The sequence below is a fragment of the Borostomias antarcticus genome, assembly GCF_949987555.1.
Source record: "Borostomias antarcticus genome assembly, chromosome: 30".
NCBI classification, from domain to species: domain Eukaryota; kingdom Metazoa; phylum Chordata; class Actinopteri; order Stomiiformes; family Stomiidae; genus Borostomias; species Borostomias antarcticus.
The window spans coordinates 3865476-3889219 of NC_140263.1; the positions used below are offsets into that span (position 1 = coordinate 3865476).

General features: G+C 49.2%; 1 protein-coding gene across 1 annotated transcript in view; it reads right to left on the minus strand.

Annotated features, from left to right (window-relative positions):
- galt (galactose-1-phosphate uridylyltransferase) overlaps positions 1 to 23744 on the minus strand; it is a gene marked incomplete at both ends in the record, with an annotated part of 52855 nt that overhangs the window by 23132 nt on the left and 5979 nt on the right. Inside the window, 3 exons of the mRNA XM_084460145.1 lie at positions 12038 to 12160; positions 23008 to 23064; positions 23264 to 23393. Coding sequence (XP_084316271.1) covers positions 12038 to 12160; positions 23008 to 23064; positions 23264 to 23393 — 310 coding nt within the window. The remainder of the gene's footprint in view (positions 1 to 12037; positions 12161 to 23007; positions 23065 to 23263; positions 23394 to 23744) is intronic.

Genomic DNA, 23744 nt, shown 5'->3' on the forward strand with positions numbered 1-23744 from the left:
TGTCTGCGTGCCTGTCTGTCTGCGTGCCTGTCTGTCTGTCTGCGTGCATGTCTGTCTGCATGTCTGTCTGTCTGCATGCCTGTCTGTCTGTCTGCATGCCTGTCTGTCTACATGTCTGTCTGTGTGCGTGCCTGTCTGTCTGTCTGTCTGTCTGCGTGCCTGTCTGTCTGCGTGCCTGTCGGTCTGCATGTCTGTCTGTCTGCATGCCTGTCTGTCTGCATGTCGGTCTGCATGTCTGTCTGTCTGCATGCCTGTATGTGTTACCCGCACGAGGCGATAGTACGGTGGTAACAATATTAGTGTGCCCGTGCTCTTCAATCCCACTGGAAAATATTAAAGAAAAGACAGAGGATGAAGAGACGGGACCAGCTTCTTTCTTCCCAAATCTGCTCTCGTATTTATTTACACAATTATTCAATACAAATCATCCTTATTCAAAAATGTCCCTAGTGCTAGTGGTTATTGTCCATCAATCTCAATACTAAATTCTCAACATTCATGCTGGTTCTAGGATCCACATTCCATGTAGTCTCAAACAAATAAACATTTAGATGAAAATAATACATTCACACATCGTCTTCACATACTCATACTTCAATACTCTTCACATACTCAATAAACACAAATACAGTAGTCAAGGGCCTACCTATTCTGATATCAATCAATAATACAGTACTTCTCTACTGTAGCTGAGTTACTCACTCAAAATATTCTAAATTGGCTTTTCCAAATTATCAGCACATAACACTGGGAGCTATCAATATAATACACTTTGAACTGTAGTCTCAAAATGAGACTTTCATCACTCAATAAACTCACACACTAATAGTACAAAAGATCGGTCAAGTGTAATCAGGAAAACCACTCTCACTTTCACCAGTTGTTGGGGTGCCGTTTTGTAGCTGGCTAGCTAGCAACGAAAATACAGGACGGCCACGAGGCACAATTCTCTTCAAAATAACACTTCACAACATTCACAACAACATATCACATCCCTCAAATGTATTCTACATTCATATAATAACCTTGGAAGTTGGTTTTAAGTGCTTGTCACGTTTTACTAACCTGGAAAATATTAAAGAAAAGACAGAGGATGAAGAGACGGGACCAGCTTCTTTCTTCCCAAATCTGCTCTAAAGGAAACGCGCGTGCGCCCTCTAGAGGAAACCGGGCACTAAACCATCTGACCTGCTAAACCTAACGTCATTGGCTCCCCTCTCCATACCTTATATCAACTAAATGTCTTACAGTTTATGTAGAATTAAATTATTAGTTTGAATAAAATAATATAAAAATATCAAAAGCGTATAGCTTTCTGAGAGTACTACACACTCCCCCACAAACTAAAGTGGCTCCTGACACTTGACACTAATAATTGAACATTAACTTGTTACCAACCTGGTAATGTAAACTGTGTATATTCTTTAGTGGTTCAGAAACAATGGATGGGGTATGCGGCAGGTGGGTATGAGTAGGGATTGACATATGGGGGTTGGAAGGGTTGGATGTAGTGATATGGGTTAGTCAGGTAAGTCCATGGGGTGTGCTGGGCTCCGACTGCATTCACCATAGGATTTAGATGGTAGGTAGGTTGACCAAGGGAGGGGTATGTGAACACGTGGCGAGGTTGCCTTTCTCTGGTAGACCGTCTCAGGGGGACCTGGTCATCAGAGGGGGATGGTTGGACCTCTTTCTCCTGGTGAGTTACCTGGGGTGTTTCTGGGGTGTCACCGTTCAGTTGAGATGAGTCTAGTTCTTGTCCAGAATCAATGTGATTTTCCTGGTCCTCATCTGTTCCATTTTCCATTTCCTCTCTTTCAGGTTCAACAGTGGTTTCCTCCCTCGTGTAGGTTCTATTCGGTTCAGGTCTGTTTGGTAACTGAGCTGGTCGGTTTGCACTCCTTTGATCTCTCACAGGTATCCGTAGCCAATATCCAGGCATCCCATCCTCTTCTTCAGAGTCACTGGTATCTGGCCTCTGTGTCTGTCCTGTGGTCTCAGTTGATGGGGACCTCCCAGTTCTCTCTTTGGGCTTAGGTTTGTTGGTGGTGGTGACTGTGTTTTCGGGTAGCTCAACAGGTAAGTCGTTCACTTGTAACAGCATGTTTCGGTGCAAGGTGCGAGTAGTGCCTCCTCTCTCTGAAGTTACCTTGTAGACTGGATTGTCTCCTACTTGCTCTCTCACGATATAGATGTTTTTCTCCCAGTAGTTTCTGAGTTTTCCGGGGCCGCCTCTTTCGCTGAGGTTCCGTACCAGGACCCGGTCTCCTTCCTGAAGAGTCACACCTTTGCTCCTTCTGTCGTAGTATTTCTTTCCTTTTGAGCTGGACTGTTGACTGTTCTCATTTGCTATCCGATATGCTTCTGTCATCTTCCCGGCCCATTTCTCTGCATATCCTCTTGGAGTTTCAGCATCTTCATCTGTGATAAGGCCGAAGAGAAGGTCGACAGGCAGGCGTGGATGACGGCCATACAACAAGAAGTAAGGAGAGAAGCCTGTAGATTCATGCTTTGTGCAGTTGTACGCGTGAATCACGTGGTGAAGATGGTCTTTCCAATTCTCCTTCTCCTTCTCACCCAGTGTACGAAGCATTTGCAACAGGGTCCGGTTCAGTCTCTCGGCGGGGTTTCCCTGGGGGTGATAGGGTGAAGTTCTTGAGTGGCCGACGCTGGACAACTGTCTGAGGGTTCGGAACAGTTCGTTTTCAAACTCCCGGCCCTGGTCATGGTGGAGTTTGTCAGGGTATCCGAATCTGGGGATGAAGTCATTGAACAGTCGGTCAGCCGCCGTCTTGCCAGCTTTGTTCCTGGTAGGGTACGCCTGCGCGAATCGAGTGAAGTGGTCGATCACGACCAAGATGTATTCATATCCACCCCGACTGGTTTCTAGATGGAGGAAATCAATGCAGACGAGTTCGAGGGGAGAGTTTGATGTTATGCTGCTCATAGGTGCTCTTTCAGGGGTGGTCGGCTTCTTCTGCTTGATACACGGGCACTTTCTTGTGACATATTCTTCGATATCTTTCTTCATAAAGGGCCAATAGAACCTTTCCCTGGCTAGACTCAGGACTTTCTCAACACCTACGTGGCCCATGTTGTTATGTAGATGGGTGAGTGCCAGCTGTTTGTAGGTGGAGGGCAGGACCAGTTGTCTTCGACCAATCGTCTTCCTGTAGAGCAGGCCATCCTCGATGTGCAATTTGCTCCATTCCCGCAGAAGTCTTTTCGTGCTTGCGTCGACTTCATCTGGTGGTGTGTTGTTTTCTTTTGAAGTGATCACCTTCCCGATTGCAGGGTCTGCCCTTTGTGCTCTGACTAGTTGATCATGGCTGATGGTTTGCAGAGACTCCACAGGGGGTTGAACTTGTGATGCTAAGTTGAGAGCCGCCACCCAGGCAACATCCTTCTGTTGGGCTCTTCGACTTCCTTCCCAGATCGCACACACTGCATCATCTGACAACTCCTCTGAACACTCCGCCAGGAGGGTGTTGATGTCCAGGGGATAACGGGACAGGGTGTCGGCATCGATGTGAGCTTTTCCAGGCCGATAGATGATGTTGAAATTGAAATCAGCAAGTTGACCCACCCAGCGATGGCCCACCGCGTTGAGTTTGGCTGTACTTAGGATGTACGTCAGGGGATTATTGTCTGTGACGATGGTAAAATGAGGGGCATAAAACAGATAATCCCGGAACTTGTCACATACTGCCCACTTTAACGCTAAGAACTCCAGCTTTCCACTGTGCAGATGGTAGTTCTCCTCCGCCGGTGTTAAGGTGCGTGACCCATAGCCAATCACTCTCATCTTCCCATCCTGTTTCTGATATAGAACTGCTCCCAGGCCTTTTTGAGAAGCGTCAGTGTGGAGTGTGAAGGGGCAATTGAAATCTGGATACGCCAGCACTGGAGGTTTGGTCAGTCTGTCGATCAGTCCTTCCAAAATCTGCTGGTGTTCCTCACGCCATTCTACAGGTGTACGGGATGGCTGCTGGGGACTGTTTGACTTTCCCCGCAGTGGTTTGGGTGGGGGTGTGCTGGTGTTGGTCTTAGTCTTGAGTAGGTCGTACAGGGGTTTTGCTATCCGGGAGAAGTCTTGCACATATGTACGGTAATAGCTCAGGAAACCCAGCAACTGCCTGACCTCACCCACTGTCTGTGGTCTTTTGTTTTTCAGGATCTGCACTGCCTCGATGTCTTTGGGGTCCACCCTCACTCCGTCCGCAGACACCAGCCGGCCAACATAGCGGACCTCTTTGCGGAATAGCTCGCACTTCTCCGGCTTCAGTTTCACGCCGTGGTGTTGTAGGGCTTGTAGGACTCTGCGCAGCACCTGTACATGTTCTTCGAAGGACTTGGAGAAACACAAAACATCATCCAAGTAAGGGATGCAACATTCGTCTCGGAGCGTGTCGAGCATCTCCTCCATGCTCCTCTGGAATGCAGCGGGTGCATTTGACAACCCAAAGGGCATCCTAACCCACTCGTAGAGTCCCCAAGGCGTTGTGAATGCTGTCAGATGTCTGGATCCTTCGGCGATGAAGCCTTGGTGATAGGCCTTCCCCTGGTCCAGGATCGAAAACCAGCTGTAACCTCCCAGTGAGTCGGTGAGATCCTGGATCCGGGGGAGGGGGTGTCGGTCTGGCACTGTCTTGCTATTTAAGAGTCTATAGTCGACACACAGGCGTAATGAACCGTCTTTCTTCCTCACACATATGACCGGGGCGGCGTAAGGCGATCGCGACTTGATGATCCATCCCTTCACCAGCAAATCCTGAATGTATTCTTTGACCTCCTTGTATAATGGTTTGGGGATAGATGCATAGGCTTTTTGTACTGGGGTGTCATCCTTGAGCCTGATCTCCATCTGTAAGGAGGGGATACAGCCAACGTCACCACTGTCACGAGCGAACGCCCCAGACTCTTCCTGCAGGACCTCTCTCACCATCTGTTGTTGTTCTGGACTGAGGTGGCTGATGTCAACAGGCGGTAGCCAGGAATCAGTGGGAGAACCATTGGAGGAGGCGATTTTGTTGACCTCTGCTGTTGTGGTTGTTTTCACTGTGACTCCAATCTGTTGAGGTTCTGCCGCGTCTGTTTCAAGGATCTTGGCGACACATTGGATGGTGCCCAAGGGAGTCCTCTTTGGTAGAATGATCCCATGTTCAGAGTGGTTGGAGATGGGCACTTTGACGTAAGGCCGTCGAGTGTTCTTGACTTCCAGGAGGCCTTCTCCTATGCTCAGCTGGTCTGTAACAGGGTTCTCTTCCGTTGGTTCATACAAGACACGGGGGTCAGAGGTGTCGAAATTCGGGGGTACTCTGCACCACACATGTACTGCTTTCCTAGGCGGGATGACAACATTGTTCCTTCCCACTCTCACTGTGGCTGGACGGCAGTCAGTCTTTTGGGGTACTTGAATGAAGTTGACCATGGCCACCACTTGCTCTTCTTCCATTCCGAAGGCACTTCGTAGGAGACTGATTACTGTGCTCACAGCATCACCGGAGGATTCTCGCCTATGGATGATCTCCTCAAGTACATTAGCTCCGACTATCGGCTGGGACAGAGACAGTCGACTGACTAAGAAGGGGGTTTGTATGGCGAGGTTGGGGTCGTCATTACCTGTGAGGTTGACAGTGAGCTCAACCCATCCATCATAAGGGATAGCATGGCCACCCATACCGACAACTTCTAGGCCTACATTTTCTTCAAGGAGCTCCTGTAACGGCCTCACTGGATAGCTGGGGATATGAGTATTGGCCCATTCTCTGTCTATTATGCTCACCTGTGAGCCGGTGTCAAACAGGACTGTAGTTGGATATCCACCAATCAGACATTTGAGGTAGCTTCTCTTTCCGACTAGGGGAACTTTGCTTCCTGTGACACTCCGGCAGGCAGGCCTGTGTGATGGTTGTTGGTTCGGCTTATGCTGTTGGGGTTGTTGCATGGGGATGGGGTTTAGTGATTGGGACTGAGGGTGTATCCCGGTCTCTGGCTGTCCCTCGGCTGAGACCGGCTCCCGTTTCCCTGAAACTTGGTCCGTTTCAAGCACCCTACTGCCCGATGTCCTGTCTCTCCACATACGAAGCAGTGGTTACACTCCTGTCGGTTCTGTTCAGTGCATTTTGGGCAACGAGATGTTCGTCCTCGCTCTTGACTCTGTGGGGTTTGAGGATATTGGTTGGAAGGTGGCTGAGGAGAGTGGCAGGGCTGTCTCTCTTGTCTCAGTGGGGGTTGGGGATATCGGTTAGGAGGTGGCTGAGAAGTGTGGTAGGGCTGGGGGTGTGGCGACACTTGAGCTGGGGAGGTCTGTTGATACGCCGCCTGGCCGTTTCCCATCTGTTTCTCCAGCAGTGTGGTCATCATACGTGTCAGGGTCTCAACCTGAGTACTGAGCTGTTGGATGGTCATGTTATTACTGTCTGTGGCTCCACCCTTTTGTTTGTCATTGGTTGGCCAGTCACCTGTGTCCACCTTTGCGGCATGTGCGTGTGTTACCTTTGACTGACGAGGGGGCTGGCCGATTCTGCGCTGGTGCTCATTCTCCTCATTAATCATCTTCATTACCTGGCCAACGATTTCCTCATCAGTGAGCTGACCGTCCCAGAGGAGAGGTCTCAGTCTCTGTCGGATATCAGTGTGCTTTGGCCCCAGGCCCTGATAGATACTGTGGAGAAAAACCTCTTGAATGGTCTTAGGATCATAGGAGATGTCAGTATTAACCTGCTTTGACTGGAAAAGGAGTTTCTGTTTGAGGCCAATCATGCGGTACAGGAACTGCTGGGGTGACTCTTGTTCGAGCTGTCTAGCACACATCAACTCCTGAAACATCTCTGTGCTTGCTTTTTCACCAAGGTGAGATCGGAGGAAGCCCTTAAGTTCAGAGACTGTCATTTCGTCTTTATTTACGAGCATGTCCCTAAAGGTTCCTGGTTTGATCACTCTTAACACACCCCGGACCACTTCTGCCTCTCCAAAGCCCTCTCTGACTCCCTCATCCATTTGCTTACTGATGCTGTTATAGCCTATTTCAGAACTCTGGTCCCCGATTTGGCCCCCATGTACTTTAAATTCCCTCCGGGGAAGATAGTGGAGGTCCTTTAGCGGAACCACTCTCTCTGGTATCCTTGGGGTCGGCATTGTGGGCGACAGCGACTCACCTTGCTGGCTGTTTAAAGTGGCTGGCAGGGCCGTAGTGGCTTCACACAGTCTCAGTTGCTCACCCAGCTGTACATACATTCTTCTCAGCTCCTCCACTGACTGTGAAGTTGTGTGGACATGTGGCTGGGAGTGGGGATGTGGTTGTGTGATTGTGTTTTGTTCAGAGTGTGATTGGGTTACATGCTCTGGGCCCACCGTGGATGGACTAGTAGGACTAACATGTACAACATCATCACATGTCCCATTAGGTGACAAATCAACAGAAACAATCACTCTATTCACCACATCATTCAACATCAACAACTGAGCCATACCTTCATCTTCACTTTTGAGCAATTTCTCAGACTGCATGTAGGCAACCACAAAGTCTGTGCAGCCTTCCTCATCGCTTGGGCTCAGCTTGGCTTGGTCTTCACTGTCGGTTGCCAGGTCCCTTGCAACGTTGTAGATGTTAATGTTCGAGATTCTGAACAAGTTCCTTTTAATGTTCCACACCAGCTCTTTGCGTGTCGTAGACATGGTGTGTGTGTGTGTAGCTGTAGTCCTTGTAGTGTGTTTGTTAGTCTGATGAACCTGCGGCTCCTGATGACGGATGTACTTTGACCCCCGGATCGGCTGTGCAGCTCCGTAGCGAGGCGAAGACTCTTGACCTAGATTTCCCTCGACGGACGCTCACTGGCTGACTCCTGGTCTGCAGTACGCTTCCCCACCTTGTCACGTGGTTCTGGAATCACTGGACCCGTCGCTCTGATGCTTGTGACGAGGACGGATCCCGGAACGAGCCCCCAAATTTTGTTACCCGCACGAGGCGATAGTACGGTGGTAACAATATTAGTGTGCCCGTGCTCTTCAATCCCACTGGAAAATATTAAAGAAAAGACAGAGGATGAAGAGACGGGACCAGCTTCTTTCTTCCCAAATCTGCTCTCGTATTTATTTACACAATTATTCAATACAAATCATCCTTATTCAAAAATGTCCCTAGTGCTAGTGGTTATTGTCCATCAATCTCAATACTAAATTCTCAACATTCATGCTGGTTCTAGGATCCACATTCCATGTAGTCTCAAACAAATAAACATTTAGATGAAAATAATACATTCACACATCGTCTTCACATACTCATACTTCAATACTCTTCACATACTCAATAAACACAAATACAGTAGTCAAGGGCCTACCTATTCTGATATCAATCAATAATACAGTACTTCTCTACTGTAGCTGAGTTACTCACTCAAAATATTCTAAATTGGCTTTTCCAAATTATCAGCACATAACACTGGGAGCTATCAATATAATACACTTTGAACTGTAGTCTCAAAATGAGACTTTCATCACTCAATAAACTCACACACTAATAGTACAAAAGATCGGTCAAGTGTAATCAGGAAAACCACTCTCACTTTCACCAGTTGTTGGGGTGCCGTTTTGTAGCTGGCTAGCTAGCAACGAAAATACAGGACGGCCACGAGGCACAATTCTCTTCAAAATAACACTTCACAACATTCACAACAACATATCACATCCCTCAAATGTATTCTACATTCATATAATAACCTTGGAAGTTGGTTTTAAGTGCTTGTCACGTTTTACTAACCTGGAAAATATTAAAGAAAAGACAGAGGATGAAGAGACGGGACCAGCTTCTTTCTTCCCAAATCTGCTCTAAAGGAAACGCGCGTGCGCCCTCTAGAGGAAACCGGGCACTAAACCATCTGACCTGCTAAACCTAACGTCATTGGCTCCCCTCTCCATACCTTATATCAACTAAATGTCTTACAGTTTATGTAGAATTAAATTATTAGTTTGAATAAAATAATATAAAAATATCAAAAGCGTATAGCTTTCTGAGAGTACTACATATGTCTGTCTGCATGCCTGTCTGTCTGCGTGCCTGTCTGTCTGTCTGCGTGCCTGTCTGTCTGCATGTCTGTCTGCCTGCGTGCCTGTCTGTCTGCATGTCTGTCTGTCTGTCTGCGTGCCTGTCTGTCTGCGTGCCTGTCTGTCTGCATGTCTGTCTGTCTGCGTGCCTGTCTGTCTGTCTGCGTGCCTGTCTGTCTGTCTGCGTGCCTGTCTGTCTGTCTGCGTGCCTGTCTGTCTGCATGTCTGTCTGTATGCGTGCCTGTCTGTCTGTCTGTCTGCGTGCCTGTCTGTCTGTCTGCGTGCCTGTCTGTCTGCATGTCTGTCTGTCTGAATGCCTGTCTGTCTGTCTGCGTGCCTGTCTGTCTGTCTGTCTGCGTGCCTGTCTGTCTGTCTGCGTGCCTGTCTGTCTGTGTGCCTGTCTGTTTGTCTGTCTGCGTGCCTGTCTGTCTGCATGTCTGTCTGTCTGCGTGCCTGTCTGTCTGCATGTCTGTCTGTCTGCGTGCCTGTCTGTCTGTCTGTCTGTTTGTGTCTGTGTGTGTGGCATGTGGATGTGCTTATGTGTGTGTGTGTGTGTGTGTGTGTGTGTGTGTGTGTGTGTATGTGTGTGTGTGTGTGTGTGTGTGTGTATGTGTGTGTGTGTGTGTGTGTGTGTGTGTGGGTGGGTGTGTCATGCGTCTTCTGGGTCTCATGGCGGCAGCTCACACGATGGTACTGTATCACTGGGTCTGCTGACTCCAGAGGTGGTTCTCACGGCTCTGTCTAGATCCTGCGAGACACAGACGGCGCCTCCTGCTGGTGCCGAGGTCATCGGAAGCGGACCTCAGCTATTGGTAGACACCGGCGCGTGATGGCGCACGGCGTCCCAATAGGCAGGGTGTCGGCTCACGTCGCGGTTTTCATGAACGCTTCTCTATACGTTTGGGGTGGTACATGTCTGTCCCAGGCCATAGGTGGTTTATGGGCCACCAGGGAATGGTGTTAAATCAACCTACTAGAGCTAGAGACAGCATTGCTGGTGTTGTACCGCTTTGCCCCGCTGGTACAGTCAGCTTAACTTCAATATTTCGCCCTACCACATGGTCAGAGCAACAGCGACACTGGCAGCAAAAAACACTTTGCCTGACCACCGCCAAGTCCTCTACGGCCAACTAAGTAATGCAAAGCACGCCGCAGGAGGAAAAAAGAGGTGCTACAAGGACTACACCAAGGACTTCCTGAAGCGCTCAAACATCAACCACACACAGTTTGAAACTCTGGCACTCAGATCAACCTGGCAGGTCACATGTGCCAGAGCGGTTTCCGAGGCGGTCCAAGTGGCGCGCACAGCGACACCAGATGGCGGCCGGTATTCCCCTGGCGTCCGGGTTACCCAGCTCCATCTGTGGACGGATGTGCGGGTGACGCATCGGCCTCGACAGCCACAACAAGTGGCACCAGCGGCAACGTCGCTGAACCCCCCACCCCCTTCCCAGAGCAAGCGTCATCATCGAACACGATGGGCAGCTAAGAGAGTGTATGCGTGTGTGTTTATGTTCTTGGAAAACTACCTTTGTGGGGCCCGGATGTCGTGTGTGTGTGTATTTATGTTCTTGGAAAACTACCTTTGTGGGGACCGGATGTCGTGTGTGTGTGTATTTATGTTCTTGGAAAACTATCTTTGTGGGGCCCGGATGTCCCCACAAAGATAGTGAATCAAGAAAAATCACAGCTGCTGTGCAGCACTGGATCAAGGCGGGGCATTTTGAGGAGGAAGATTAATTATTTAAAAAATTAAAATCCAAACAGTACGATGCCTGAGTAGGTATTAGCATGTTTATTCTGCATCAACCGGGGCTTGAACTCACAAAGACACCGAGGGAAGGTCATGTTCTTGTTGAGCTAAGTGAGAAGCTGGCAGTTTGACCAAAAAAATAAAATAAATGTCACAGCTAGATATTTACACAGGAATCCAGCATGAACATATTAGTAGGTCTATAAACTGTGACGTGAATGAGTTGTGGGATTCTGGAATGAGCACGGATTCATTGACTGATTCATTGATCATTGACTCATTGACTTTGAACCCAGATGGGACTGGTTGAAATGTCAGATGAAGAGATGCAAACAAGATGAAGAAACAGTAACGGCTACACATTTAAAAAATATCATTAAAAAATCATGTCACACAGCACAATGGCTGAGTATGCCTTTCTGCATCCCCATGGGCATGAACATGTGTTGAGTTACCTGCCATGTGAGATTACATTAAATTGTTCTATTTCATATTCTTTATCTGTACTGTTTTTTGTGTTTAATTTTAAAGTAGATTGTTATTTATGATGTTATATGATCTTATTGTTTGTTTTTATTGTTGCTGCTTGTTTTGTAATCTCGGCTACATTGAAAATGGGGGCCTGCCCCTCAATTGTATTCCCAAGAAACAAAATAAAGGTTATGAATGAATGAATAAATAGAAGTTTCTATTCACTTAGGCCTACATTTTGGTGCCGTTTGCAAAGTGACAGCACGTACGGCTGATTTGTTATGATTTTTTAAAGTTTTAAACTTTAGACTGCTGCTGTAGTTCCACCATCAGGACTATTGGCCCACAATGCCAGTTGGGGACTTCTGGCATAAGTCTGGTAATTTTTCATGCATGGGAAGTCATACTTCCTAGGAAGATTCAGAAAATTGAAAAATACAAGCGGGACTGGGACCTGAGGCTGCCCGGCCCCTAAAAATGTCCTTGTGGGGCCATTTTGCTGGACCCATAAGGTTAGGGTTCATTTTAGGGTCAAAGCTTAGGGTTTAGGGCTTGGGTTACAATTACGGTTATGGGTAGGATTAGGGCTAGGTTGAGTTTTAGGGGTTTTCTGGGGTTGTAGGGTTAAGGTTAGATGTAGGGGTCAAAGGTTATGTTTAGGGTTAGGTTTACATTTTATGGCTACGGTTAAGTTAAGGGATCCTGCGAGGATATACATGCTAAATTCTGTGTGTGTGTGTGTGTGTGTGTGTGTGTGTGTGTGTGTACCTGTCTCTCGGCCTCCTGTCTGGCGTACTGCAGCAGTAACGGTTCTCCGTGTTGCCGTAGAAACTCTCTCTGACAGCGGTCAGCCAGCGCCGGCTCGTTAGGCAGGAAGTTACTGGCCCACACCTATGACATCACAGGAAGAGGAAGTTACTGACCCATGCCTATGACATCACAGGAAGAGGAAGTTACTGGCCCACGCTTATGACACCACAGGAAGAGGAAGTTATGGTGAGAGAGAGAAGAAAGAGAGATGTACGAGAGACGGCTGGGGAAAGTAAACAAGCAGGGAGGAGAGAGGAGGAGGTGAGCAGGGAGGAGACGAGGAGAAAATGAACCTCTGGCCAAGAGCATAGCTGGCCTGATTTCACTGGAGAGCTTCGATGAGAGAGAGAGAGAGAGAGAGAGAGAGCGAGACAGAGAGAGAGAGAGAGAGAGAGAGAGAGAGAGAGAGGACAAGATGGAAAAGAACTCCCCCGTCCCTCTTCACTCAGCCAGCAGAGAGGATCGGTCTCTTGGCAGTAACGACAGCCATCCCATAATATGGGATCGCTGAGAAAAGTGAAATGTCGGATCTGGGCAGAAACAGTTTGATGTCGATCATAATATGATATACGGGTCTGTAGACCCCTGACGGCTGTTGCCAGGCAGATCAGCAGGACGCCAGGTCTCCACCACGCCTCTGAATGGAGAACATGATGTCAGCAACGATTACAGCTGAACAGGTTTTGATGGTTTTCTCAATAGCCTCGTTCCTCGAACCGAATTCCCTGCAGAACGAGATGGACACTGAAGCCAACCAACGAGGTGTCCAGGACAGGTATTCACAAAACATTTTAATGCTAAACTCGCTGATTTAGGACCAACTGCCAAAAAAAAAATGGCGATGTCACTCCTAATTTTAAAGCTACATGAGGTAACTCGGCACTTTGGCAGCCCCTCTGGTCGTGATCAAATCGGCACGGCGTTTTAAGAACCACACTTCCCACAATCCCGCACTCACTCGATGTAATGATGGGGGGATAAATGATAGCAAACACGTGTGGCGCAGACTGGATTGGAAGATTGTAGCTACTTTCTGGAAGGATGGCTTCAATGCAGGTAAATACCGCTCTTCTTTCTTGTATGTGCAGGTAGATTTCGTTTCTCTGGGCGAAGTGTTTGTTGACTTCCTGATATTGTGACACGCAAAACGTCTGCCTGTTCCTTCACCCCCTCCTTCCCCTCTCCTCCTCCCTAGCTGTGTGTGCGTGTGTACAGTACAGTATGTGTGTGTGCGCGCGCGTGCATGTGTGTGTATAACATGACAGAAAGCCAATAACTGTAGACTTCCGCCATGTTCTCATCAGAAGGATCAGCTTTAACGAGAACCTCTTCATGCCACATAAAACCATCCTCAGAAGGCCCACTAAATCCTCTCCTCCCCTCTCTTCTCCTCTCCCCCCTCCACCTCAGGGTCCTGAGCCTGCCTAGTCCTGCAATAAAACCACCCTAGAGAAAGAAGAGGAAGGAGGGAGGAAGGAAGGAAGGAAGGAAGGAGAGAGGCGGTAAGCGAGGGAGAAGGGAGTAAAGGAGGGATGGAAGGACAGAGGGAAGGAGGTAGATGGGACTAATAGTTCAACTCTGATCATAATCAATAGGAGCCAGCGGCAAAGGTCAAAATAGTTTGACCAAAGAGTATAAAAAAAAGAGACCAAATAAAATATCATTTTATAAGTAAAGACCGTCCAGTGATGCGATACTCAGCTCAATTTAGAAAACTTCAACAAAGCCTTTCTCCTGACCCAGTTTTACGCACCATAAAACTCATATAGCACTTGGAGGAATCAAGGTCCTTTTTTACAAGCTGGAAATAAAATGTGTCCTATTTCTCCCAGCAGGCATCTGGGAGAGAGCGGCGCGCCGTCGCTGTGTGTTGTTGCTGCTAGCGGAGGAGCAGGGCCAGAATCACCGAGACAGATTAGAGCGGAAAGACCGCGTTACCCAGAGTTCACCTCTCCAGGCATCTCAGCCTGACAAAGCCGTGTCTACACACACCTGAAGCCTGTCCCTGGAACGTCTCTCTCTCACTCACTTACACACACACACACACACACACACACACGAACACACACACATACACACATGCACGAACACACGCACATACACACACACACACATGCATGAACACACGCACATACACACACACGTGCACGCATGCACACACACCCACATGCACGAACACACGCACATACACACACACACGTGCACGCATGCATGCACACACACACACATGCACGAACACACGCACATACACACACATGCACGAACACACGCACATACACACACATGCACGAACACACGCACATACACACACACACACGTGCATGCATGCACACACACACACATACACGTGTATGTGGGGTGCTTTGTGCCATCTCTTACCGCACGGAGCGAACTGAGCTGCTAACTGAGCAGAACAACGTACGCCACGTACGTGAGCAAAATCCATCCGATTGTACTTGATAGGAGAACTGACGAGACATGGGACGTTATGGCCTAGAGGCGGCGGCGTGACTGAGTCAGAAACTTGTGCATGGGTCGCGTAGCTCGCGTTTGTTTGTAGCAACGAGAGGTTAACTGTGTCGCCCAACATGACTGAGGTCCGTGAGTCAGGACGTACGTGGGTGAAAAGCAAACCTACCGCAAGTGAGCAGCGCGCGTGGGAAAGCGAAGCTAACGCAAGCTTAATGACCAACGAACGTACGTCCGTCTGCAACGTGAGGCGAGTTTAGCTAGCTGGCCACTAGACTAGCGAGTTATATTCTGCTAGTAACCAGTTCTGTTGTAATTGTGTCTGTACAACTGTTACTATGTCAAATATGTTTTCAGGCGAGAAACATATAGATTCTGAATAGATGGTCAGTTTATCAAATACCCGCCTAATTTTTTCTAGCTCCGTTTTTCTAAAGGCTAACGTTAGCTAAATAACTAGCTAGCTAGCTACAGGGTTCGACAGAAACGTCAAACAAATAAGTTGATTTGGGGGGCAGTATCTCTAGAAAGCTACATAAAATAACTAGACTAGGCTGGATGTATCGCAAATCAGTTAGCAAATACGTGGCACAAATCACTCCCCATACGTGCGCACACACACACACACACACATAAACACACACAGCTTGCTTTTACTGCAACTCACTACTACATTCTTCCAGCCTGACACATTTCTGCTGACACAAAGCTGACATTAGTCTTGTGAGGAACTAACCCTGCTGCTCTGCTCCTCAATCAGTGTAGCCAAGGTAGCAGACGTGGTTGGGTGATCTGCAAGCTGACCTGGCCCTTTGGTTCACCTGGCTAAGGTAACACCAGGCAGCTGAGCCCAATACAAGGATAGCTTACGAAGCACTTATTAAAAGTAAGTAAGTAAGTAAGTAAGTTTTATTTATATAGCGCTTTTCACAGCACGAATGCACAAAGCGCTTTACAATACAAATAACACATAAAAAGGGAAGAAAGAGCGACATACAAAATACAATACATACAAAATACAAGGCAATTACGACATACAAAATACATTACAAGGCAGTTACAAAATACAGTACGAGGCAGTTACCTGACAGCACTGTACTGTAATGAGAGAGGGGGGGGGGGGGGGGGGTGCAAAAGCGTCTGCTCTGAACGAAAGCCGGAAGGAAGGGGGCAAACAACCAGGCACCAGAGAGACTTGTCCTGTCAGCCTTAACGCCCGGGCCACACAGATGGTCTGAGATCATCTGGACTCATCTTCCCTCTCAGATGGCTTCAGAGCTTTGGAATGTTGAGCTCCAAGATTCCGAAGCCAACGGACAAAAACGGACAAAGTCTGACATGTGGCCAAAACAAACTAATCGCATCTCCACTCGCGACATTGCGCTCCGAAACTTAAAGGAGTAGTAAAGGGAAAAATCATGTTCAGCCCTGGTTTAAGGTTACTTATGATCATATACAATGGTTCAGATCAAAACGTTGACAAAACTAGCACTTTTGAGAAAGTTGATACAGAACTTGTGCCTTGAATCGAATAAATGTATCATGCGTTGGTAAATACGTTGAAATGAAATAGTCCTCACTAGTTTAGTGCTATTTATTGATTGTATATTTAACGTCATTACTCTGACTGCATCGTTGAAAATGAGAGATTTATGAGTTTCCGGGTTTGAATTTAAAGAATGAATGAATTCCGATCAGCTGGTAAAATGATAGTCCCTCAAATAACCAATTTTAAGTCGGCTACTGTCTCTGCTGTAGCTAATCCAAAAAAGCAGTTTGCAATTCAGACCGGTCAAACAGAAAAATAGTATACATTATAAGCAACGGCAACCAGATTATCAGAGAAGCCTAGTATCCTACTGACCCTGTAGCAGTTTACTGCCCCTGTAGCAGTGCTCTACTGCCCCTTGTGGTTGCGGGTTGTAATATTATTTTACCGCTGCTGCCACTGTTATTGTTGCTCTGACCACGTGGTAGGGGCAAGTATTGAAGTTTGGCTGACTGTATCTGTATCTGTTGAAGCTATCTCTGGTACAGCTATCTCTGGGGCAGCTATCTCTAGGGCAGGTATCTCTGGAGCAGCCATCTCTGTGCGTGGGGTGTGTGTGTGCGTGTCCTGTGTGTGCTTGGCCCGCGTGTGTGTGTGATTAAAGTCGAGGACCATCGGGATCCCTGTGCGGATTGAAGTCATCTCTGAGGAGAATATGAATTATGGACGGCAACAGAAAGCTGTGCTTGTGCATTAAACATTTAGTCCCACTTCATCAGAATTCAAACATGTCCTGAATATTCCCGCATCTGGCTGCAAATTCAATTAATTAGCTCCCGGGATGCTCTCTCATCCTCCGTCTGAACGAGCGTGTACCGCCTGGTAGAAAGGTGTGTGCGTGGGGGGTTGGGGGGGGGGAGGGAGAGAGAGACAGTTGGAGAGGCGATGGGAGAGATCAGAGAAAGAGAGACAAGAGAGGACAGAGAACAAAAGAGAACAGAGGCTCATCTTCCTTGCTTTCCGTGGTTCGGCTCAGTGGTAAGAGCCCCACGGGGCCCGGGGTCTAATCGCATTGCAAAAAAAGCTTCAGGTGCCCTCGATGTAGCTTCCTCGGTGCGCTGAGCGAGCGGGATCTGCTCTTCACGATGATGGAGCTGGTGTGATTACTCCAGAGCAAGCAGGCTGGAAAGCCCCGGGGGCCTCTGAAGGGTGTGAGTAGTGGAGCTCTGAGCTGGAAGGCAGCCAGCAGGAGGTGGCTGGTCCCTGGTCCACACTATTCTGTCTGGCCCTCAGTATTCTGGCTGGCCCTCAGTATTCTGTCTGGCCCTCAGTATTCTGTCTGGCCCTCAGTATTCCGTCTGGCCCTCAGTATTCTGGCTGGCCCTCAGTATTCTGTCTGGCCCTCAGTATTCTGCCTGGCCCTCAGTATTCTGTCTGGCCCTCAGTATTCTGTCTGGCCCTCAGTATTCTGTCTGGCCCTCAGTATTCTGTCTGGCCCTCAGTATTCTGTCTGGCCCTCAGTATTCTGTCTGGCCCTCAATATTCTGTCTGGCCCTCAGTATTCTGTCTGGCCCTCAGTATTCTGTCTGGCCCTCAGTATTCTGTCTGGCCCTCAGTATTCTGTCTGGCCCTCAGTATTCCGTCTGGCCCTCAGTATTCTGTCTGGCCCTCAGTATTCTGTCTGGCCCTCAGTATTCCGTCTGGCCCTCAGTATTCTGGCTGGCCCTCAGTATTCTGGCTGGCCCTCAGTATTCTGTTTGGCCCTCAGTATTCTGTCTGGCCCTCAGTATTCTGGCTGGCCCTCAGTATTCCGTGAGTTGAATTGATCGCCAGTCAGCTGTTTGTTAAGGCCAACTCGTAGTCCAGAAGTACAGGCAGCATACTGTACGTTGTCATTTATCTTTTAGTAGTCCAGTCGAACGAACGCATACCCAAGGCATACATATTTACATGTCGTTTTCTTTCTCTGCAAAGAGTTACAGATCAAAAATGCTTTTAGCCTCTCTCACTCTGAAATGTAATTTAATGCAATGTATTGCTTTATAAATGTTCTTAGCCGGTAGACAAACATACTCCAGGAGCTTGCTCGATCGCCTTGTTGAGAGGGGTCAGGGAACAATTTTTACAGCTCACTTATCTGGCCCCCGGGTGATTACTGTTTTTTTGTTTCCCTCTGGAATATGTAGAGAGTGGGTCGTATGCCCACCTCCCTTGTTCTCTGTAAAGCGCATTGTGTTGCCTCTGGGTATGAAATGCGCTATACAAATAAAGCTTTGATTGATTGATTGATTGAAGATTGACATACATCAGTAAACAATTACTTTTGATCTCTGGCTCATCACAGCATGGCGATTCCCAGCGGAGGGCTTTAGTTTATGAGCTTAACGCCGCTGTTAGAGTCATTAATTCACGCAAGCAGCGGGTTTTTCCGGTGCCACACACCGGCACGCTAGGTACACGCAGCCGCGGAAATCGACCTTGGCGCGGACATGCCCTAGCAGAGTCCGGTCTAGGTCTGGACATGTCCGGACGGGCCCCAGTCTGGCCCGATTAGGCCATGTCTGGACCGTGAACCGGCCGTTAGCCGAGCCTGCCAGGCAGAGGGCAGAGCTCCAGACGTAACGAGACGGAGACCTGCCGCTTGTCTGAGGCCAGAGGAAACGCACTCTTCTCCCTGTGACAGCTGACACACACACACACACACACACACACACTCACACACAGACATGTGTGCACACGCACACCACACATACACACCACACACGCACACATACAGTACATGTATAAACGTGCACACACACACACAGACACACACACACACACACACAGCCATGAGCCTTGTCTGAACATTCAATCAGAGGTGGCTGTGACCTTCTTGAGAACCCTAATAATCTGGATCTAATCTGACAATCCTAATAATCTGGGGTCTAATCTCAGAACCCTAATCTGGGTGTAATCTGAGAATCCTAATCTGGGTGTACTTTAAAAACCCTAATCTGGATCTTATCTGATAACCCTAATAATCTGGGTCTAATCTGAGAACAGCATCTTGAGGCTGTCCAGCTGGTCAGGAGCTCGCTGCCAGTGGGCGTGGCCTCCTGACAAACACCAGGCAGCCTCACCCAGCCTCACCTGACAGCCTCACCCAGCCATTAGGAGGCTGTATGGAGGCTCAGTGTCCTCATACATCCTCCTACTGCTTCTCAGGACAGGCACGCCAGAGTCTGATTGGCTGCGTGCTTTATCATGCGCAATATATTTATCTTCTGCCCCCGTTCTCTATCCGTCTCTCTCATTGCTCCTCTCGTTCCTTCTGTCTAGTTAAAGTGATAGAGAGAGTGGTAGAGAGAGTGGTAGAGAGAGAGTGGTACTGGACTCTCCTCTCCCCTCTCCCCTCTCCCGTAAAACAGAAAGAATTGTTTTCGCCGCTTTTTCTCCCAGGCTCCCAGACTGCAATATTATATCGTCTCCGTGCCTTTTTAATACCCTCACTCCTTTTTTTTTATCTCTGAATATATTTTACAGGATAAAAGGGCGAAACTCACACTTGAGAGATAAACATGAGATAGACCTTGAGACCCGCATCTCCCGATGAATATGAACGAGGTCGAAGAGAGAGGAGGACGATGGAAATTGTGTGTGGGGGGGGGGGGGGGGGGGACAGGGAGGAAAAGAGGGGAGAGAAATTGAGGGGAAGAGAGAGAGAAAGGGAGAAAAAGAGAGAGAGACAAATGGAGAGAGAAAGGGGGGGGGGAGAGAGAGAAAGGGAGAGAAAAGGAGAGAGAGAAAAGTAGAGAGAGATGTAAGAGTCTTTTAGGATATCACTTCTTCTCTCTCTCTTATCTCCTCCACAGCCGAATTCCATTACCCATTCTTTAGAGCCATCTTCTGACTCCCTTTCAACTCTTCTATGAGCTCTCTCTGTCCTTCCGACCGCTCGCACACAGCTGCTGGTCTCACCACTGTGTACCAGTACTGTTCAACTCTGGAGGAACTTCCTCCACCTGGCGTGACCTGGGGGTCATGTGGACCGGAGTCTGTGGACCTGAGCCTGCTGGGGGGGGTAGGGGGGGTTATGTCGACCCGAGTCTGCTGGGGAGGGGGCATGTAGACCTGAGCCTGCGGGGGGGGGGGGTTCACTTAGTTTAATGGCTGACGTCGGGGCCCCAGCAAGAGCCCCTCCATTACAGAGCCCCTCCAACCCCCTGGGGGTGTTAGTGAACCCCCTCCACCCCACTCGGGGTAACAGTGAACCCCCTTTACCCCCCTAGGGGGTACTGGCAGCTTCTCTTGATGGCCCTCTCACAAGTGCTGACTGTGTTATTAGCATAGCGTAGTGTTAGCATTAACTACTTGGTGAAGCTTAAGCACAGCTTTAGCGTAGCCTAGCGTTAGCATTGACGCCAACATGGCACACCACACTGTTTTGGTCCTAGACCAGGGATCGAACCCAGTTCGTACCCAAACATGTAGCATTAGACCAAGAGCACATTCCCATAGTCAGGGGGCTAGATATGAACGTGGCTCACACAGAGCTGCCTTGTTAAGACTGCATGAGGGGGACATGATAAGAGAGAGAGAGAGGAGAGAGAGAGAGAGAGGAGAGAGACATCTGGAGGACTGGTAAGAAGTCTCCTACTGCCCCCTGGTGGAGGCTCCGTACACCACCACACTACCACTGAGGCCCCTGAGACTCAGAGAGAGAGAGAGAGAGAGAGAGAGAGAGAGGAATAAAGAGAGGGAGAGAGAAAGAGAGGGTGAGAAATAAATCAACCAGAAACCATTGCGGACAGACACCAGGCTAGTGCTAAGCTAAGCAGAAGGGTCTAGCCATGCTTGTGAACAACAGACAGGGTAATCCTGGACTTGCTACTGTAAAGACCTCTGTCAGCCTGGGTCCATACTAGCTACTAGCCGCGGGAATTCTCTCACACCATCGTTGTTGTGGTATAACCCCCCCCCCCCCCCGGCCTCTGCCGACACGGGATCCTTGTCATCCACTCAGTCACACAGCGGCCTCCTGCGGGTCGTTCAGTGATCGAAGGGTCAGCGGTTCAAATCCCAGCTCCGACTGTCCACATGTCGAAGTGTCCCTGAGCAAGACACCTAACCCCACATTGCTCCCAATGAGCAGGTTAGCGCCTCGCATGGCAGCTGCCGCCATTGGTGTGTGAATGGGTGAATGAGAGGCCATTGTAAAGCGCTTTGAGTGCCGCTAAGGTGGAAAGGCGCTATATAAATGCAGTCCATTTACCATTTACTGTACTAACTGTTTTTAATATACTGTGTGAGTAGCAGTATTTTGTTAGTTATTTGTATATTGTGTCCATCCTAGTTATCCCCTATTTATTATGTATTCTTATTCTTCACGTTATTAACCTTAATCTGCTGTGAAACAGAAATTTCCCGACAGGGATAAATAAAGAGCTATCTATCAGACAAAACATCCCAGTGCGACTTCAACCATGCCTCTCTACCAACCTGTTTGTTAAATTCCCCACCTGAGAAAATAAAGCTTTGGACTTACTGTATGTGAATATCAAAAAGGCATATACTAGCTCCTCAGGACCCTCCACTCCTCTCGGAAGATCTGAACACAACCTCGAACCTACCCCCTTTTCTATTCCATCTCACCTCCGCTGCCCTCCTCTCTTCTCTCCCCTCATCCCCCCTCCCATCACCCCCTCTCTCTGATGATACAGTCAAAGACCCAGGATGTCACAGAGAGAGAGATGTGAGAGAAACCTTTGGTGATGTTTGCTTTGGCAATGTAAACATGTATCGCATGCCAATAAAGCCCTTTGAATTGAAGAGAGAGAAAGAGAGAGATAGAGAGAGAGAGTAGAGGAGGGGGGAGTCATAGTAATATAGACACATCTCTGTCATATCTCTCCACTCCATAATTGGAGTGTACAGAGTAGATCAAATATAACATAGTGAAAGATGACTTATTAAAATGTCTTCCACATGGTCAGGGAGGGAGGGAGGCTGGGAGGGAAGGAGAGAGGGAGGGAGGCTAGGGGGGGAGAGGGAGGGAGGCTAGGAGGGAAGGAGAGAGGGAGGGAGGCTAGGAGGGAAGGAGAGAGGGAGGCTGGGAGGGAAGGAGGGAGGGAGGCTAGGGGGGGGGGGGGAGGCTGGGGGGGGGAGAGAGGGAGGCTGGGAGGGAGGGAGGCTGGGGGGGGAGGGAGGGAGGCTAGGGGGGGGGGGGCTGGGGGGGGGAGAGAGGGAGGCTGGGAGGGAGGGAGAATGGGGAGGGGAAAGGGAGGGAGGCTGGGGGGGGAGAGGGAGAGAGGCTGGGGGGAGGGAGGCTGGGGGGAGAGAGGGAGGGAGGCTGGGGGGGGGGGGGGAGGGAGGCTGGGGGGGGGAGAGGGAGGCTGGGAGGGAAGGAGGGAGGGAGGCTGGGGGGGGGGGGAGGCTGGGGGGGGGGGAGAGGGAGGGAGGCTGGTGGGGGAGAGGGAGGCTGGGAGGGAAGGAGGGAGGGAGGCTGGGGGGGAGGGGGAGGCTTGGGGGAGAGAGGGAGGGAGGGAGGCTGGGGGGGGAGAGGGAGGGAGGCTGGGAGGGAAGGAGAGAGGGAGGGAGGCTAGGGGGGGAGAGGGAGGGAGGCTGGGAGGGAAGGAGGGAGGGAGGCTAGGAGGGAAGGAGAGAGGGAGGCTGGGGGGGGGGGGGGCTGGGAGGGGAGAGAGGGAGGCTGGGGAGGGGGAGAGAGGGAGGCTGGGAGGGAAGGAAGGAGGTAGAGAGTAAGGGAGAGAGGAATAATTCCATTCCGAGAACTCTCCTGGTTGACACCCCTCAAAGGTCACAACAGACTGTAATTGGCCAGTATACTCTAGATATTAGGGCCTGGGACAGGTGTGTGTGTGTGTGTGTGTGTGTGTGTGTGTGTGTGTGTGTGTGTGTGTGTGTGTGTGTGTGTGTGTGTGTGTGTGTGTGAGAGAGAGAGAGAGAGAGAGTGAGAGAGTGTGTGTTCTACCTGGCAGTGGGGGTGGGGGTTGGAACAGCCCATGATGGCTCCTTTATTCTCAAATATCTGAAACACAGGCGAACAGATGTGTCACACACACACACACACACACACACACACAGACACACACACACACACACAGCTATCTGAAACACGAAGAGGAGCTTGCGAACTTTAGCCTGTAATCGCAAGCTTGTGAATGTTACAAACTAAAGTTGCCTAAAAGGCAGGGATACGATTGGGCAAGACCTGACCAATCCCGTACCTGAACCCATGGGTAGGTGGAGCCTAGATCCTTCACCAGCTGTGCCCACTTGTCGATCACCTTGACGATCTCTGCCTGCTGCATGAGGGGCAGCGTGATGTCAGACCAGGGGTGGAAACACACCACCTTACTACACACACACACGCACACACGCACACACACACAGACACACACACACCACATCAGAAGACCAGGGATGGAAACACATCACCTTACTACACACACACACACACACACACACACACACAGACACACACACACACACACCACATCAGAAGACCAGGGATGGGAACACATCACCTTACTACACACACACACACACACACACACACACACACACACACACAGACACACACACATAAAATTCAGCACTGACCGTCTGTGTATAAAGTTCAGCACTGACTGTCTGTTTATAAAGTTATGCACTGACTGTCTGTTAAGTTCAGCACTGACCATCTGTTTATAAAGTTCACCACCGACC